The 19,532-nt window shown below is 42.2% G+C and overlaps 1 protein-coding gene across 3 annotated transcripts in view; it reads left to right on the top strand.

The window, feature by feature from the left end:
• MPP7 (MAGUK p55 scaffold protein 7) overlaps positions 1-19,532 on the top strand; it is a 682,552-nt gene that overhangs the window by 264,646 nt on the left and 398,374 nt on the right. For all 3 annotated transcript variants that reach the window (XM_077491041.1, XM_077491039.1, XM_077491040.1), the window contains one exon: positions 6,272-6,433. In XM_077491041.1, coding sequence (XP_077347167.1) covers positions 6,397-6,433 — 37 coding nt within the window. In that variant the 5' untranslated portion in view covers positions 6,272-6,396. The remainder of the gene's footprint in view (positions 1-6,271; positions 6,434-19,532) is intronic.

Genomic DNA, 19,532 nt, shown 5'->3' with positions numbered 1-19,532 from the left:
CGCAGACTGAATTAAAAGTTCTAAACATGCCCTGCTCCGTCCAAATCTAAAATAAAGGAAAAAATCCCTCCCGTAGTGCTATTGTATTCTGCTGGCAGGAAGGGGGTGCAGGGAGCATTCCCGGCTGGCAGAACACATTGAGCACTGCTAGTGGTTTTAGCTACCTCGGCAGTAATCAAACATAAAAAATCCCACCAGCTGTTTGTACACCAAGTTGATTGATGGATCATCTTGGGTACAATAAGCTTGCCCACTGATGAATCAAATCTTGGCCGGTCCAGCCAAATTTTAATTCATGTATGGCAAGCTTTACTTTGAACCTGGGGGGTTGCAAGGGAGGCTGACAGTAAAGTTGGTTATACATGTATCGAAATTCAGCTAGTTAGCAGGAACCGGTCGAATTTTGGTTTATGTGTACCCTTGCCTGGTCAACAGAAGCTGCTTGTTTAGACTAAGATGATTTCATTGTTCAAGAATCCTAACTCACTACTGTGTCCTGTAGAGACATGGGCCACCAGAGAGTTGAGTGTATGATCTCTTCTTTTGCACGGAACTTTAAGGCAACATTTTTTGAGGGGGCTAAACACCTAGAGGTGTACATATCCAAAGCAGCTTCGTGTCTTCAGGTGCAGCCGAATCTCTGGCTGTACAGACAGGCAATGCTCTGGATCTTTCTCATAGTCAGGAAGCTTGACATGTCCGTTCCTGACTCTTTTTTTTTTTTTGGTCAGTGAAGTAGCCCATCATAGTGATGGTTCAGTGGTATATGGGGGATTTAAGTGTAAGCTCCTCCAACTTGTATGTGTCAAAATGGCCCAGCATTTGGCCATATCTGCAGCCTTTTTGAAGCTTCTAAAGATATGAAACATAGAAAAATGACGGCAGAAAAAGACAGTAGTCCATTGAGTCTGCCCTTCCCACCCATTACTTTGAGGTCATGTCCTGTGTTCTTGATTTCGATTTCGTAGAGAAAAAACTGCCCTCCTGAACTTTATTCACCCCCTTGATGTATTTAATGGTTTCAATCAGGTCTCTCCTTTCCCCGCTTTCCTCCAGACTGTACATGTCAAGTTCCTCTTGATATGTTTTATCCCCCAGACCTTTTGCCATTTTTGTTACCCGTCTCTGGACTCGTTCTATCTTATCAATATCTTTCTGTAAGTGAGGTCTCTAGAACTGAACACCGTATTCTAAATGAGGTCTCACTAAAGATCTATATGGGGGAATCAGAACCTCCTTCCTCCTGCTGGTGATCCCTCGAGTGATACATCCTAGAATTCTATTTGCTTTTCCCATTGCCTCGTCACACTGCTCATTTTGCAATCATCATTTTGCTAAATCGTTTTCCTTTGTATTGCTGACCAACATTGTACCCCCACACATGCACAGTCATCTCCATAGACAGTCGCTCCAGGCTGTTCACCTGTTGAAACTGCATGAAGGCTTGTTCTGTGTGAATGGTGCAAAATCAAATGTTCTCAGGCTATATTCTCTGCAGCTGGAATGCAGAATATACCATGTTATCCCCGCTAAATGGAGCTGAGGAGCATACTAATTTTCTATGGCTGTGCCATCTACTGAGCCATAATGCAGTCATTAACATATTCACACATTCAAACTTCAGAGAGTCTAGCCTGAGAACATTTGATTTGGCCCCATTCACACAGAACACGTTTACATGCAGTTTGGATGGGCGAAGAGCTAGACAAATGTTTCATAGATGCACCTCCAAATCTCGGACGTATGCCAAAAACTGAAATATTTTTTTTTGTGTGGACTGACCCTTTAAACGATTCAATTCATCCACTGTCTTGCTTGACATGAAGCTGCGCACAGACTGCATCAAGTGTCTCTGATCAGCTTCCCCCAGACATATGTACTGTACGGGTTTGAGAAGTGTGTATTACAAGTCTGCTGTTTGCTTTGCCAAGCGTTAATGTACAGCTCCCATCAGGGGGTGTTATTTTAACCTGTTACATGTAGCACCATGCAAATTTTTACATGTCCTCCTAAATTATGGTCTTAATGGGGCTAATGTATAAAACAATCCAGCCTTTGAAGCAAAATGATTCATTCATTTAGAATGATGATAAATTTGCTTGCCTTTGACGTCCCGGCATTGAAATGATAAAGGCTTTCTATTGAGTGACTGAAGGACAAGAAAAAATAGTTCAGCAGACGAGGCCAGTTCACATCTGCCCCTACATTCCATTTCCTTATAGCCTTGTCTGATATGTCCAATCACACCTAATTACCCCGGCCTTGATTGAAGTACCTGAACCCAATCATTTCACTGCACACTTACTTCAGCATGTTAATTGGCCCCTTATTTAACTCTGATGAATTTTCTATAGGATTCCAAGTCACAAAACTTGATTTTCTAAGGATTCTTCCAGTTGTGCAAAGTGAACCTGTGCCTGACCAATGCTTGGCAAAGACATAGGTGCTCTTTAGTAGCTGGTGATGCCATTTCCCTCTATTTGTGTTTTTGGACATGTTTTTATGGACTTGCTGAAATTAAGGTGATTTTACTAGATGGGCGGCCAACCAGAATTTTTTGCTCATCGGGTGCTGTTTAATGCCTCTTCTTTTTATACATATACTTACCTTCCCTTAGCTTTCCTACCACTCCATTCACCCTCAAGGAGCCAAGGCTACATTCACACTGGCGAACTAGGCCGGTACGAATTGTAGCGGCAGGAATCACAGAAAAGAAGATCGACAGCATCATGGTCAAGTGCAGCAAGACATCAGCTTTATTAAGACATCGGTGTGTACAGCACACACAGTCAATGCATTTCCGTCATAACAGCCTTACGCATGAGTAAGGTTGTTATGGTGGAAATGCATTGACTGTTTATGCTGTATATATAGATGTCTTGCACTTAACTGTGATGCCATCCTTTCTTCAGTGGATCGTAATCTTTGCGTAGGCACCATCCATTCAGCCAGCATTTAATATAGGAGGTAGAAGCACTGCTTTTTGTTTCCAGGAATCTGAGATCTGTGCTTCGGCTCTGAGATGCTAGCTGCAGCCGCTGGCCCTGCTCACTATCATGACAGGTTGGCGGCAGCCGCAGCTATTCACTGCCGCAAAAGTGTATCCAGCAGCAATCACCACAGATAACTGCCGGCTGTGCAAAGAGCCACAAATGGCTGCCAATGACTTGTCACTATAGTGAATGGGACCAGTGGCTTCAGCTAGCCTCTGAGCCACAGCAGGAATTTCCGATTCTTGACACTACAATTTGTACCAGTCTAATTTGCCGGCGTCAATGTAGCCTAATGCCTGGGGGAGCATGTGACTCAGTCCCTTTACTCTCATTATGTACCACTGGGGGCCCAAGATATCTGCTACTAGGTACGAGCTCTGCCAGCGGAAGAGGAGGAGGAGGAGGAGGAGGCTTAGAGTCATAAGCAATGTGCAATCTCCAATTTGGATCTTACACAGGGGAAACTTTCTCTCACAGGCAAGGGATCAAAGGGAAGTTAAAGTGTACAGTATGTCAAAATGGGGGCGGGGGGGGCATATTTACTGTTTGGAATACAATCACCTTTCATCATGTTTTAGCATTTTAAACATGCTGCAAACACAGAAAAATAACTGTTAAAATGCAAGAAATATAGGGAGAGATTTACTAAAACTGGTGCACACAGAATCTGGTGCAGCTGTGCATGGTAATCAATCGGCTTCTAACTTCAGTTTGTTCAATTAAGCTTTGACAATAAAACCTGGAAGCTGACTGGTTTCTATGCAGCGTGGCACTAAATTGTGCCAGCTTTAGTAAAGCTTCCCTATAGTGTGCTCCTACATTCCTTTTCGGCATGACAGCCCAAGTCTGAATTCCTAAGCACATGGTGTCAGCCCTGCCTACTTCATTTCTGTTGCATTACAATGAACACAGACCTCCCCTTCCCCCAGTCTCCTTTAATCCCTTTTTGTGCACAGGTGGAGAGTCAAGGAGATTATCAGTTGACAAGATTTCTGGCGGATTGACAGATATTTTTCACACTTAGTAAAGACTTAAACAAAGCACTTTGGTACATCTAGCAGACTAAAAGGGAGCAAATAAATAAAGTTCATTACTAGCCTTTACATACATGTAACGTGTACGTAAACCCCAAATCTAGTTTTCATTGTGTTTGACAACATGCCAAACTGTAAACAGTTGTCAAGCCCAGCATCAAAAATAAATACCCTTGCAGTTGCTCCCCCCCCCTGCACTGCAAGGGTTAAATGCTGATTATGTCTAGGGGTGCTGGAACATACCTTATTCCAAAATCCAGCAGGTTCCCTCTATCTGTGCAACTGGTGCCCTGCAGAACCTTCCCTAAGCTGGTTGCGGTCACACACTTGCCCTCTCCATGCACATTGCAGGATTAATAGCCCTGCATTGTATTTGATGACACAGAGGGACCATTCCCAGGCCGGCGATTCAGAAAGAAGAGAGTGCCAGAGCTGGCTGGAGCAGGGAGTCAGGTAAGTAATGCATTTTCTCATTCTATCCCTAAACTTAACGTGTATATAAACTACAACAATACATTTCTTATTTGCACCTTTTCTTCTACATTTAAATGTACCATTGGAGGAGTTTTATTATATCTGTTCTACAAGTGCAAAAAAATAACCTATTCATTTAGCCAGAAACCTTGTGAGCTGATAACTTCTGGATTGGACAGTGATCAGTTAGCATTGCTCCCTGGAATACAAAACTGTTCCCCTGTTGTGAAGAAGAGAGGGCCATGTTATGTAATGTTAACAAACTCCTTGTTCTAGGGCTCCAAACTGGGGGCTGGATTTGGCCCATTGCTTGCTTTTATTTGGCCCTTGGGGTACTATTCCATCCACTGAAACCAACAATGGGGCACAATTCCCCCCTCTGACATCAACAATGGGGCACAATTGCTTCCATTATACCAACTATGGGTCACTATTCCACCCACTGACATGAAAGATTGGCCACTATTTCTCCCACTGACACCAATGATGGGAAACTATTTCTCCCACTGACACCAACGATGGGCCACTATTTTTCCCACTGACACCATGGAAGGGGCCACTATTCCTCCCAGTAACACCAACTTTGGGGCAATATTCCTCTCACTGGCACCAACAGTGAGGCATAATTGCTTCCATTGATACCAACTGTGGGCCACTATTCTGCCCACTGGCACCAACTATGGGCCACTATTCCTCCCACTGACTCCAACTATGGGACCAACTATGTGTCAGTATTCCTCCCACTGGCATTAACTTTGGGCCCAACGATGGGGCACTGTTCCTACGCTGAAACTATCAAAGTGACACAATTGCTTCCATTGCCACCAACTATGGGCCACTATTCCTCCCACTGACACCAATGATGGGTCCAACTATGGGCCACTATTCCTCCCACTGACACCAATGATGGGTCCAACTATGGGCCACTATTCCTCCCACTGACACCCATACATTTTCTACTCTTACTGGTCCTAGTCTGGCTCCCCTAAAATCTGAAAGATGGTAACCTGGCCCTTTGTTTAGAAAGTTTGGAGACCCCTATTCTAGGGTGACAAAGATGCTCAGTACAGTTGTCACACTAGGATAGGAAGTGAGTTAATGGCAGGATTACTAGGTTAGAATAAGGGTCAAAAGGGTAAAAAAGGAAAACGAACGAAACCACTAAGTCTAAGGATGGGTGAGCTGCAATACTTAAATTTTTTGTTATTGTTGTAAGATTCACTTTAACAAGCATTTAAGCGTAGATTTTGTTTAAATCTGGTGTTGGGCTTTCAACTGATTATTCTTGTGAATTTGCTGCAAAGTTTTTTACCCGCAGACCCTGCCAGTTACAGAACTTCCTGTTGCAGGTGGCCAGCACCCGGCCACTGTATTGCAATTAGCAGCAATGTTGTCAGCCTGCCCTGCATTCTCCTTCAGTTGGCCGTTGGGCTGACAATCGGGTCTATCAGATAGCTTGCAGGGCAAACTGACAATGACTTTGCACTTTCTGTTGCATGTTGACAATGCAGTTTCTGGTAGGATCCCCAGGTAAGAAACTTTGCCATGATTTAAAAAAAAAGATTTGATTAAGAAAACTATATATAGTGATGTATGATGCCAATGATAAAGAAATCTAGATGTAGGGTTTACATGCACTTTATGTAAAAGCAGTCTACGGGATTTTAATGCGCGTCTAGCGTTATTTACAGCACATTTTCACTTGAAAAAAATGAAATGTACAATTATGAGGTCTGCTTGTTGTACAAGTGATGTCTGTGTTCTTTCTAGGGGAAAACACTGGGACTACAGGAATCGTGCTGGACAGATTGGCCTTTGGAGCTACTACAGTTATCGCCTACCTTGTGGGTGTGGATCTGTGTTCATCTCTGCTTAGTTACTGTTAGTCTGCAGCCATGCCGGCCTTGTCAACTGGAGCTGGAAGTGACACAGGTAAGCAAGTTGGTACCAGTCGCCATTTGTGTACAGAGTACATGTTGTCTGGAATCTCTCAGTACAAAAACCATACCATACATGAAGTGCTTCAGTAGTATTCATACCCCTAGATTTGTATACATTTTGTCATGTTATAACCAAAAAACGTAAATGTATTTTATTGGGATTTTATCTGATAGACCAACACAAAGTGGCACATAAATGGAAAATTATAAATGCTTTTCAATTTCTTTGTTATCAGTAAATATCTGAAAAGTGTGGCGTGCAATTATATTCAGCCCCCGTTACTCTGATATCCCTAACTAAAATCTACTGGAACCAATTGCCTTCAGAAATTGCCTTCAGAAGTAGCCTAATTATTAAATATAGTCCACCTTTGTGAAATTTAATCTCCATATAAATACTGCTGTGAAGCCCTCAGAGGTTTGTTAGAGAATCTTAGGGAACAAACAGCATCATGAAGGCCAAGGAACACACTAGACAGGTCAGCAATGAAGTTGTGGAAATGTTATAAAAACATATCCCAAGCTTTAAACATCTCACCGAGCACTGTTCAATCAATCATCCTAAAATAGAAAGAGTATGGCACAACTGTAAACCTACCAAGACATGGCCATCCACTTAAACTGACAGACCAGGCAAGGAGAGCATTAATCAAAGAAGCAGCCAAGAGGCCCATGATAACTCTGGAGGAGCTGCAGAGATCCACAGCTCAAGTGGGAGAATCTGTCCACAGGACAACTATTAGTCGTGCACTCCACAAATCTGGCCTTTATGGAAGAGTGGCAAGAAGAAAGCCATTGTTGAAAGAAAGCCATAAGAGGTCCTGTTTGCAGTTTGCGAGAAGCCATGTTGGGGGCACAGCAAACATGTGGAAGAAGGTGCTCTGGTCAAATGAGACCAAAGTTGAACTTTTTGGCCTAAAAGCAAAATGCTATGTGTGGTGGAAAACTAACACTGCACATGAAACTGAACACACCATCCCCACCGTGAATCATGGTGGTGGCAGCATCATGTTTTGGGGATGCTTTTCTTCAGCAGGGACAGGGAAGCTGGTGAGAGTTGATGGGAAGATAGATGAAGCCAAATACAGGGCAATATTAGAAGAAAACCTGTTACAGTTTGCGAAAGTCTGGAGACTGGGGCAGAGGTTCACTTCCAGCAGGACAATGACCCTAAACATACAGCCAGAGCTACAATGGAATGGTTTAGATCAAAGCATATTTATGTGTTAGAATGGCCCAGTCAAAGTCCAGACCTAAATCCAATTGAGAATCTGTGGCAAAACTTGAAAATTACTGTTCACAGACGCTCTCCATCCAATCCAATAGCCTGAGCTATTCTGCAAAGAATGGGAAAAATTTTCACTCTCTAGATGTGCAAATGTGGTAGAGACATCCCCAAAAAGACTTGCAGCTGTAATTGCAGCGAAAGGTGGTTCTGAAAAGTATTGACTCAGGGGGGCACGGCACACTTTTCACATATTTATTTGTGAAAAATTTTGAAAATCATTTATCATTTTCCTTCCACTTCACAATTATGTGCAACTTTGTATTGGTCTATCACATAAAATCCCAATAAAAAAAATTTACGTTTTTGTTTCCAACATGACAAAATGTGTATGAATACTTTTTCAAGGCACTGTATATGCATATTGATTTGCAATTAAATGTGTCATTACTTATGGTACTACTGTGATGTGAATTCTGTTTTGTTTTTTGTTTAATTTCCCCTGGTTTTTACCATATATATGCAAACTTTTTTTTTTTTTTTTTAGATTTGTCTCATTTGGGCCCCTTGCACACAGCGCTATTTAGCTGCAGTTCATCCCTCCTGGTGCCTTAGATTGGGTCATTTATTGTATTTTTGTGCCCTAAAACTACTTTTAGTATATTATTTAATAAAATTGTGTGTTTCCTAGATCTTTGCGCTAATACCATGTAACCTAGTATTGGAACTACCGCCATTTCATTCTCTAGGGTTTCTGCTTTCAGAAAATATATGATATTTTGAGGGTTCTAGGTAATCTTCAGGGCTAAAATTATTTTTTATAATGTGTACAAACAACGTAAAAATGACTGGCAGTGAAAGGATTAAAGGGAGCTGTGGTTGAAAGGGCTTGTTTAGGCTGCAGCTGCCTTCTGGGGAGCAAACTGTGACACATGGGGTTTGACAAGTGATCAGGAGGCGTTATGTGGCCTAAACACCCCCTGGTTTTATCTCCTAAAAAGCTGCACCACCATGGTGCAACTGTGTGCATCCCATGCATTTACAGGAAGGTTGCATCATGGCCCCGTTTAGTTCAGTGGGTTGTGTTTGGCAGGTGTTACGGCCCACCAAAGGAGATAGGGAAGGGGTAGTTTTAGCCACATCATGATGCAAAGCATCAAGGCTATGGCATGTGTACATCCTCCTTCACTGCCTATGCAGCTTAAGGGGTCACGTCCCTACGTCATATCCGGCTTCCTGGTTGGCGGTTTTCGACGGGTGGAACGCACGCCAACCACGGAGTTGGTTCACGGCATTCATGTCCGGCATCCACACCAATGAGCCAGTAGCCCCAGTGCCGGGTAGGCACCAGTCAATGTAAGTGGCCATTTAGCCTTTCTGTATGTTTTTTAATTGTTTTAAATAAACAGTATCACTCTATGGGCAATTCTATTGTTTCTTCTATGTCCCATGTATATTAACCTAAGGAGGACGTTTTTTCCAATCGATCTCCAGTCTCCTTATGTGAGCAGGCACAATCCTGTACAAGCGGTATATGACTTTTTGAATTAAATTAAATTTTAATTAAAGGAGTCATTTGCATCTGGTAAGCAGAACTTATATTCAGCACTGTGGGGCAGTGATTCTCAACCAGGGTTCCTTCATAGGTTGCTAGGGGTTCCTTCAGCATTGGGCCATTTCTGCCTCTCGGATAAGTTTCCACCGAAACCATTTATCTTTTTAGCTATCTGTAAGGCGGTAATTCTTCCCAATGACCACAAGCGTGAGGCTCATTCTTCATGAGTTGTAGATTTCAAATTTTTAGCAGGGGTTCCCCGAGACTGGAGAACTTTTTCAAGGGTTCCTCTGTGTTGAAAAGGTTGAGAAAGGCTGCTGTGGGGCGTCTTTTCTCTCTCCTGGTGAAGCAACTCTCATTGTTTTCATAGAAGACTTATTTATACTTAGAAGATTTTTGTGCACACAAATTTTGTAATTGGGACTTTTACTACGATTTTATCACATGTTCACATTGCCGATTGTGATTGTTTGTGTATATTGTGCACCTTTATAGATATTTTTTCACAGTAATTTTAAATAATAGATTCCAATTGTGGTGTTTTTTTAATTTAGTTATTAATCTATTGTTAATCAACAACAGCGCCCTCTATTATATTACAGCTTAAGGTGAATGGTTGGAGGGGGCATTGAAAATCTCATTTGATCATGGTTTGGGAAAGGCTGGCCTAGCCTCCCTGGCGGTATGATTAGTTCAGATTTTAGGTGCTGAAAGCGGTACCATTATTTTGCATGGAAATTTGACGTTTTATATTGTAGGCCTGTAATTCTTATATGAAAGAATCGGCAAACCCTGCAATAGAGATCGTCAGGGGTTGAATCGAGATCACGATTTTTTTAATGATTAATTGTGCAGCTCTACAGGAAACTCTTGCTGGACAGCACAGCCAGGTTCTTGACCTTCACTGCAGCAGGACTATCGCCTGGCCAAGAACACACCCGCTCATTACTCCTTGAACAGTGAAGGAGCAGCAACATGGTGAAGAGGTCATCTTTCTGCACACTTTGTACTCTCCTACTGTCAGCATGTTTAATGGCAGCATACGTACACTGCAGTAGAGCCTTCTTAGCTACTGCTTAGCATCTAGTGCTGACCCTTTTTTTAATCTGAGTGTTGCTATGCAGAGATTATATATATATATATATATATATATATTAAAAAAAATATAGAATTTATCTATTACTATATATTTTTGGAACTATATATATATATATAATATTATATCAAATCAAAAACCCTGAAATGTGCTGAGTTGCAGAATTGTCGCTGTCATATTACTTTTAGTGTTTGATGACGAATTTCCCCACAAATTACTATCGCTCAATTCTGCAAGTGATTCTAATTTATTATCGCTGTTTTCTAGCTGTCTATAACCACTTTTGATGTAAACTGAATTTTTTTGGTTGCTATGGACAATCTCCAGTTTCCAGGCATTAAGAACAGTATTTATAATATAAAACTGCATGCAGGACACTGGAGAAACCACTAGGGACAAAGGGGATGTGTAATTATTTGACACAGTACTGTAATCTGTAAGATTACAGTATATTGTATCTATACACTGTGTTTTTTACTTTTAGAATTTGGTGCCGAACTCCATCCCCATGCGTCCCAACACTCTCAGGGTACGGAGCTCGGCACTGTGACAGATTGAGCGAGACACGGCGGTTCGCTGATCACAGCGGGGAGACATCGCTGGATCCAGTGGACAAGCTAAGTAACCCCCTCCATGGATCCAGCGATGTGGTCCCGAGTCTGGCTCGGGAATACCGCTTATGGTAATTAAACCTTACCCCGAGCCAGACTCGGGAATACCGCCAGGGAGGCTAGAATAGAAAGTTAGGTGTGTGGATCCTCCTGGGTTAGGCTTTGACAGTGAATGGTAGGTTGCTGAAAGATGTATGGACCATCCTCCGATGAAGTTTGGGTCCAGATCTACAAAAACGGAGCAAGGTAGGTCTTTAAAGTTTATCTAAACCCAAAAGCAAATATCAATTATATTGCAGAGTACCAATCTGTAAATGTAGTCTGCATTTGTTTCCTAATTTCAAAAGTTTTTCCCCCTTATTTTCCTACAGTGATCCTGTCCTAGGGTAACGGCTTCCTGTCCTAGAGTGACCATGCTTACTCAATGTACTATATCTATGGAGGGGCAGATTTGTGACCCAAGGCTGCTCTCCTTATTTGGACTACAAACACCTACCCACCTGCTTAGCTTCCTTGCATAGGGGAGGTGTTTTGTTGTTTCCATAAGATGCCTGGAAAGACGTGCTTGAGAGTTTTAGCGGTATTAAACCAAAAGCCAAAACTGTAATATTTTGCAGCTTACCAATCATTAGATGTGATGGCTGCATTTGTTTTATTTTCTCCTCTGTTTTCACCTGGTGATCTGGCCAGTAACACACCTCCTGTATTGGTGAGAGTCAACTCTGGATCATGGAGAACAGGAGGCACAGCAGACAGCAGCACTGCCAGTCTGGGGGGAGGTAACGGTAAATGTATTAGCCGATTTAAATACACTAACAAATTGAAGACAAACCCTCTCTCACACTTGATAATTAGTTTACAGCAACAATTTTTTTCCCTTTGGGATAAAGGTTTTACATAAATAAAAGCTGATCATTATAAAGTACATGTAAACCCTCACCTTGTAAAACAACTAGTTCAGTTAAAAATGTAAATGAAAGGTAAAACATTTGTGTATACATATAAAAAAACAATGTAAACACATTTTTGTTATAAATGATCACATAATCTGTATTCTTAGCTGCATTAGAAGCTCAGAGAGCTGGGGAAGCAGAAACGGCAATGCACTTGTCTTCCCAGCACGTGGCAGTTTCAGGGGGGAAGTTCTTGTCAGCAAATGCCTGATCATTGGAGGAAGACTCTCAGCACAGCTAAAAAAATGACCACACCCTGTTTTCTTGCCTAGTGTGGTCAGTTTTTTTGCTGGAAGGAGATCCATGGACGTTTAACCGTGATCGTGCTGCCCATGTGCCCCCTGCGGCGCATGAGCGGCACGCTCTGTGATCACTGTGTCCTTCAAACACAGTGATTACAGGTCAAGGTAAAGGGTCAATCGCAGCAGCCCTTTACCATGTGATCAGCTGTGTCCAGTGACAGCTGATAACGTAGTAAACACAAGCTGGTAATCAGCATTTCTTTCCTCATGCTGACAGCATGAGGAGAGGAGAGCTGATAACCAGCTTATATTAAAAGGACATCTGCACTGGTTATCAGTGTCTTGATTATCAGTGCTGTCTCCATCAGTACTGCCAATTCGTGCCCACGAGTGCTGGCAATCAGTGCCCACCGGTGTTTGCAATCAGTGCTCATCAGTGCTGCCAATCAGTGTTACCTATCAGTGCCCATCAGTGCAGCCTCTTCAGTGCCTACCAGTGCCGCCTTATCAGTGCCCACTGGTGCAGCCTCATCAGCTCACGTTAGTGAAGGAGGAAAATTACCTCCCACCCCCACCCCCAATTTTCAGTTTTTTGTTTTTTGTTTTTTGTTTTTTAGCAAACAATAAAAAACCCAGTGATGACTAAACACCACCAAAGGAAAGCTCTTTTGGATGAAAAAAAAGTGCCACCTCAACAGTGCCCATTGGTGCAGCTTCATCAGTGAAGGAGAAAAATTACTGATTTACAATATTTACTGACAGAAACTACGTTTTTTTCTCTCTCAAAATTTTCGTCTTTTGTAAAAAAAATAAAAAAAACAGCAGTGATTAATAACCACCTGAAGAAAATGATTGAAAATTGATTTGGGTAAAGTGCTGCATGACCACACAATTGTCATTCAAAGTGCGACAATGCTGAAAGCTGAAAATTGGCCTGGGCAGAAAGGGGATAAAAGTGCCCAGTAGGCAAGTGGTTAATACAAAAGCTGGCAGGAACTCCAGGGATTTCACACAAAGGAAGCAATACAAGGAGATCAAGATACTTTTCATACAAGTACATGCATGGTACAGCAGACAACACATATCGGGAATATTAAAGGAGTTGTAAAGGCAGAAGGTTTTTTTTTATCTTAATACATTCTATGCATTAAGATAAAAAGCTTTCTGTGTGCATCAGCCTCCCTTACACTTACTTGAGGTCCCTCGCTGCCCAGCGATGTCCACGAGTGTCTCGGCCATCAGAGATTCTCCTTTGTGATTGGCTGAGACACAGCAGCAGGAGCCAATCAAAGTCAGCTAGCCAATCAGTGAAGAGAGGGGGCGAAGCCGGGTCAGGGCTCCGTGTCTGAATGGACACAGGTAGCTGTGACTCAGCTCAGGTGCTCCAATAGCAATCTGCTTGATGTGGGGGCACTGAACAGGAGGGAGGGGCCAGGATCACAGAAGAGGGACCCTAGAAGAGGAGGATCCGGGCTGTTCTCTGCAAATCCACTGCAGCAGAGCAGGTAAGTATAACATGTTTGTTATTTTTATAGGAGAAAAAAACGACACTATACAATCACTTTAAATGTTGGGTTAACATATTCTTTAAAGGAGTTGTAAAGGCAAAAGTTTTTTTTTATCTTAATCCATTCTATGTATTGAAGTGTAAGTAAACCCCCCTATCGTTTTCAGCCAAGGAAGCTGCCATCTATACCTCTGTCTAATCTATAATTGCCATGATGCTGCACATGTGATCAGTTATGACACCAGCCATTGGATGGGTTGACAGTTTGGTTGAGAGCGCAACCAATGGGAGCGTTACATGTCTGGCACGTGCCAGAAATGTAACTGTTTTATGGATGGGTTTACTTCCAATTTAAGATAAAAAACCTGCGTGTAGCAGCCTCACCAGCACCCCCTAATTAGGGATGAGCTCCGGCGTGTTCGCACACTCCACGTGCAGAGCCTGGCAGGAAGTCTGTGCAGCGCTGCACTAATCGTGGGCAGTGAGACATTGCCGATCTCTGCAGCCGCACATAGGGGCAATGTCTCGCTGCCTATGATTAGTGCAGTGCTGCGCCGACTTCCTGGCGGGCTCTGCACATGGAGTGTGCGAACACACCGGAGCTCATCCTTACCCCTAATGCTTTCCCAAGCCCCATATTTCTCCGGCGATGTCCACGATTCCCTCGGCCACCCGGGACTCTCCTCCTGATTGACTGAGACACAGCAACAGTGCCATTGGCTCGTGTGGCTGTCAAAGTCAGTTAGCCAATCAGAGTAGAGGGGGCAGGGCTGAACGGCAGCTCCATGTCCGAATGGACACAGGGAGCTGTAACTCAGCTCGGCTGCCCCTATAGCAAGCTGCACTGAACAGGAGGGAGGGGCCAGGATCACAGAAGAGGGACCCGAGAAGAGGAGGATCTCGGCTACTCTGTGCAAAACCACTTCACAGAAGCAGTAAGTATAAAAAAAAAAGACTTTACATTAACACCCCTGTCCATGTTAAAGTGGGGTGCCCCCTAAAAAAAAAAAAAAAATAATTAAAAGTCAGCAGCTACAAATGCTGCAGCTGCTGACTTTTAATAATCGGACACTTACCTGTCCCAGGGTCCCCGCTCCGCTCACGGCACCGGCATTGTTACTGTGGGGCTGTGGCTTCACAGCTGGGCACTCACTGCGCATGCGCGAGCGGCGCCGGGCGCCGTGATACGTCACACAGTCATCTGGGAGACATGACAGGTCCCAGGTGACTGTGTGGCGTGAGGGGAAGGGATGTCACCAGCCCGGGCACTGAAGAAGGCAGACTACGAGAGACCCCCTAGCAACATGCATTTAGAAGTGAGTAAAATATGTTGTTTTTTTTCCAATTATTTATTTTTTTATCTTTTTTATGAATTTTGAGCTATTTTTTTTTTTGTTTTGGTGGCAACACCACTTTAAGTGGCTTGTCTCATCCATGAAAACTGATACATTCTGCTGGAGAGCTTGTTCTTTTGAAAAACAGACCTGCTGGCTGGATCATCAGATGAAAATAAAAGAAAGAAAGCTTAAAAAAGAAAAACAATTGCAGCCATCACTTCTAAGAATTTTTAAGCTGCGATATAATATTTGCTTTTGGGCTCAATACTGCTTTCAGTTTAGTGCACAGGAAGTTACAAGGTCACAAGATTACTGGCAGGATCATCAGATATTTTTCTGTGCTTGTAGAAAATGTACTTAGCCTGAAATATGAAAACGAATGCAGCCACCGCAACTGAGGACTGGTGCAGCATATTCCATATTTGTTCCTGAGTTTACATACACTTTATTACAGACTCTCCTTTCGTCTATATTAACTTTCTATAAACGATGCGGTTATTGCTCTTTGTAAGCTGTACAATACGTCTCTGCCGGCTCCTGGGCTCCTGCCAATGGATCAGCGTCTAGTGATTCCGCCTGATTTTCAGAAGACAGAATTAGGTAACACTGACTTACTTTTGACCAAGTGGAAAAATGTCAGCATCGCTGTGTCCTTTTTATAAACACTGTTAAAGTTTACAATGTTGTTCTGGGCTCGGGATCTATGTTCTTCGCCGTTTAATACCCCCAGGTTGCAGTAAAAGGATTTTAGCTTGAGCTGAATTTTGGTATATCTTGCACAAATACAGACAAATATTAAATGAAAATACACATAGTTGCGTTTTATAAGGTAGCCGTTTGCTTTACGCACTTGGATAGAGTCCTCCCTTTCAATTCTGTCAAAGTGATGTAACACACGGCCCAGATTTTTTAATCATTTAACAGCACTTTATGGCTTCCACAGACCTGCTCTAATAATGAAGCTATGAGGGATATGACAAGAATGGTAATATTGGATTTCTCTAGACTAACAGTAAATTTTTCCACTCTGATGTCAAGAATGTTGAGCATCTGGAAAGTGCAGGGAGAGCGAATGAATGGTTAGCTGCACGAGCGCCTTTTGCCGGTTTTTAAATTCTTTACAATGGAACAAGCGGTTTCCTAGAGTTCACAACACTCCGGCCCATGAGATGTTTTGGTTGTACATGTTCCCAAATGTATGCGAGACTGCCTATTTATTTTTGGGTATTCTTATTTATTTAAGGTACTTGTATAGCGCCGTCAATTTACGCAGCGCTTTACATATACATTGTACATTCACATCGGTCCCTACTCTCAAGGTGCTTACAATCTAAGGTCCCTAACTCACATTCATATACTAGGGCCAATTTAGACAGGAGCCAATTAACCTACCAGCATGTCTTTTGAGTGTGGGAGGAAACCGGAGTACCCAGAGGAAACCCACACAGGCACAGTGAGAACATGCAAACTCCAGGCGGATAGTGTCGTTGTTGGGATTCGAACTCTGGGGGCACTCTGCACATGCTCAGTTTGGTTTGTATTGCTAGAGTGTTTTTTTTTTAAATCTTTTCTTGGGAGAGTGCATGTGATCAGCACAGGGCCAATCAGCATTGTCCAGACAGATGGTCAGGAGTCATGCAGCCTCATAGAACAGGCAGAGGAGAATGAAAACTCCCCCTCAGGGGCAGACTGACAACTCATGGGGCCCCCGGGCAATAGGAGATTATGGGGCTCCCAGGCAAAGAGAGATTATGGGGCCACACAGTATACACAAACAGACACACAGTATACAATCACACAGTATACACATACTGTACATGTACACACAGTATACACAGACATGTTTCTTTTGGCATAGAAGGTACTGGAGAGGTGGGGCAGCTTCAATCTCTGGATTCTTAGACCAAAAGGATGTCGGTAAGGGACATTTCAGAGACAGATATAAAAAAAACACAGATTTTTACATACTGTCCCTGGTTTTACTGATGCTGGCAACCCTGATGGGGCCCCCTAGTGGCCGAATGGTCAGTCTGCCCCTGCTCCCCCTACAAGCTTTAACCAGAGTCTGATGGAAGTCTGTAGACTGCTATATACCGCTGATGAGAAAAGGTATTTAGCAGTTTATATTTACTAAAATAATTGCATTTCCATGTTTTGTGTATTTTAGGAGAACAGATATAGTAAATGCAGGGTCCTGGGTCCTGACCCTTTTTACTGATAGACGAGAGTGCTATCCACTACACCACTGTGTTGCCCGGTTATCTAGCTTTCTGTACTTCTTTTTATACCAGCCCTAAAGAGTTAGTCCACCTGAAACTAATATTTGACTTTTTTGTTGGAGCCGTTGGGTTGAAGCATTCAATATCTCATCTGCGCCTGCGCGTCCCGGTTCCCATGACTGTTGCAGTCTTTATATAGGAGTCTCACTGTGCTCTGCGCCCTCTAGTGGTCTGTGCTTTGGAATATGCAGTTATCTTCAAGTGTTAATAAACCCAGGACTCTGCATTTACTATATCTGATCTCCTACAATGCACAGAACATGGAAATGCAATTATTTTAGTAAATATAAAATGCTAAATACCTTTTCTCATCAGCGGTATATAGCAGGCTTCACACTTCTATCAGTGTCTGGTTAAAGCTTGTAGGAGGCGTTTTCATTCTCCTCTTACTGTTCTACGAGCCTGCATGACCCCTGACCCCCTGTCTGGACAATGCTGATTGGTCCTGTGCTGATCACATGCACCCGCCCAAGAAAAGATTAAAAAGAAAAAACACTCTAGCAATATAAACCAAACTGAGCATGTGCAGAGTGCCCCCAGAGCTCTATACTGTCTAGAGGTGCACTGAATTGAAATTTCGGTGCCAAAACTGAAAATTCTGAATACACTTAGCCAAAATGAAAATGACAGTTTAAAAAAATACATATATAATTTTATGTATAATTGTATTGAACTTTTTAATTAATATTGTGAATTTAAATGAATGGGAATTTATTGTCAGCCATTATCGGCACCTTTAGCTCAAGAAAAATGCATCCTTTCAAATTCTATATATGTCGTCACACTTATCCTTTGCACTTCTGGACAATGCTGATTGGTCCTGTGCTGATCACATGCACCCTCCCAAGAAAAGATTAAAAAGAAAAACACTCTAGCAATACAAACCAAACTGAGCATGTGCAGAGTGCCCCCAGAGTTCTGTACTGTCTAGACTAGAGGTGCACTGAATTGAAATTTTGGTGGCAAAACCGAAAATTCTGGCCTAAGCGAAAATGACAATTTAAAAAAATATATACATATATACTTTTATGTATAATTGCATTCAACTTTTTCATTAATATCATGAATTTAAATGAATGGGAATTTATTGTCAGCCATTATCGGCACCTTTAGCGCAAGAAAAGCTCAAGAAAAATGCATCCCTTTAAATTCTATGAATGTCGTCATACTGATCCGTTGCACTTCAGTTATGGTGTTAAAAATCTTGCTTGCTGCATTTTAAGGTCAGTTAAAAAAAAAACACATCAAAAATGTGCATCCCCATTTAAATGCATTGAAAACGCAGCAATAACGCTCAACATTTTGATGCAGTTTTTGAGTCGCAACACCTATGAAAAACACACCATAAGCACGGTAAAAACATGTCAAAATTGCAGCACATTTTTCTCTATTGGGAAAATGCAAAAAAAAAAAAAAAAAAACACTATTTTTGGCCGATATGTTTCGGCTGCCGAAATTTCTGTGCATCTCTGGTATTATCAGGAGATGGGTTGGGGACAGTGGAAGAGAGGGAGGATCAGAGAAGAGAGGATCAAACAGCCTTTTTACACAATGCTAGGGCATCAAAAAAAATATAAAAATGTTTAAAATATAAGAGAGTCAAACACAGTATTTGTCTTTCATAAGAGAGTGGGAGGGCACAGCCTTTTTTCCTCCCTAGGGCTTGTATTAGATCAGCCTGCTACATCACTGAAGCCTAAAGATACATGGTGACCTGGAAACAGCTGGCATAAATATGCCCCAATTAAAGAGAAGTTATAGTCCATTTGTAACTTTTATTGTACCCCTTAACATTTTCCTCATTATGTCATGTTACAACCAAAAATGTAAATGTATTTTATTGGGATTTTGTGTGATAGAACTACACAAAGTGGTGCATAATTGTGGAAGGAAAATGATAAATGGTTTTAACTTTTTTTACGAATGAATAATGTATTCCGCCCCCTTAACCCTGGTGCCCCTAACTAAAATCTGGTGGAACAAATTGCCTTCAGAAGTCACCTAACTAGTAAATAGAGTCCACCTGTGTGTAATTTAATCTCAGTATAAATACAGCTGTTCTGTGAAGCCCTCAGTGGTTTGTTAGAGAACCTTAGTGAACAAACAGCATCATCAAGGCCAAGGAACACACCAGACAAGTCAGGGATAAAGTTGTGGAGAAGTTTAACCACTTAAGGACAGAGTCTCTTTTTGATACTTGTTTACAACTTATATATATATACTTTTTTCAGACATTCTAGAGAATACAATGGTCTTTGCAATACTTTGTCACACCGTATTTGCGCA

Source organism: Lithobates pipiens, unplaced genomic scaffold, assembly GCF_037356315.1.
Source record: "Lithobates pipiens isolate NorthernLeopardFrog02 unplaced genomic scaffold, aLitPip1_a1.2 Scaffold_19, whole genome shotgun sequence".
Lineage (NCBI taxonomy): Eukaryota > Metazoa > Chordata > Amphibia > Anura > Ranidae > Lithobates > Lithobates pipiens.
The sequence above is the reverse complement of the archived record's forward strand: the minus strand, read 5'-3'. Positions and strand labels throughout refer to the sequence as shown.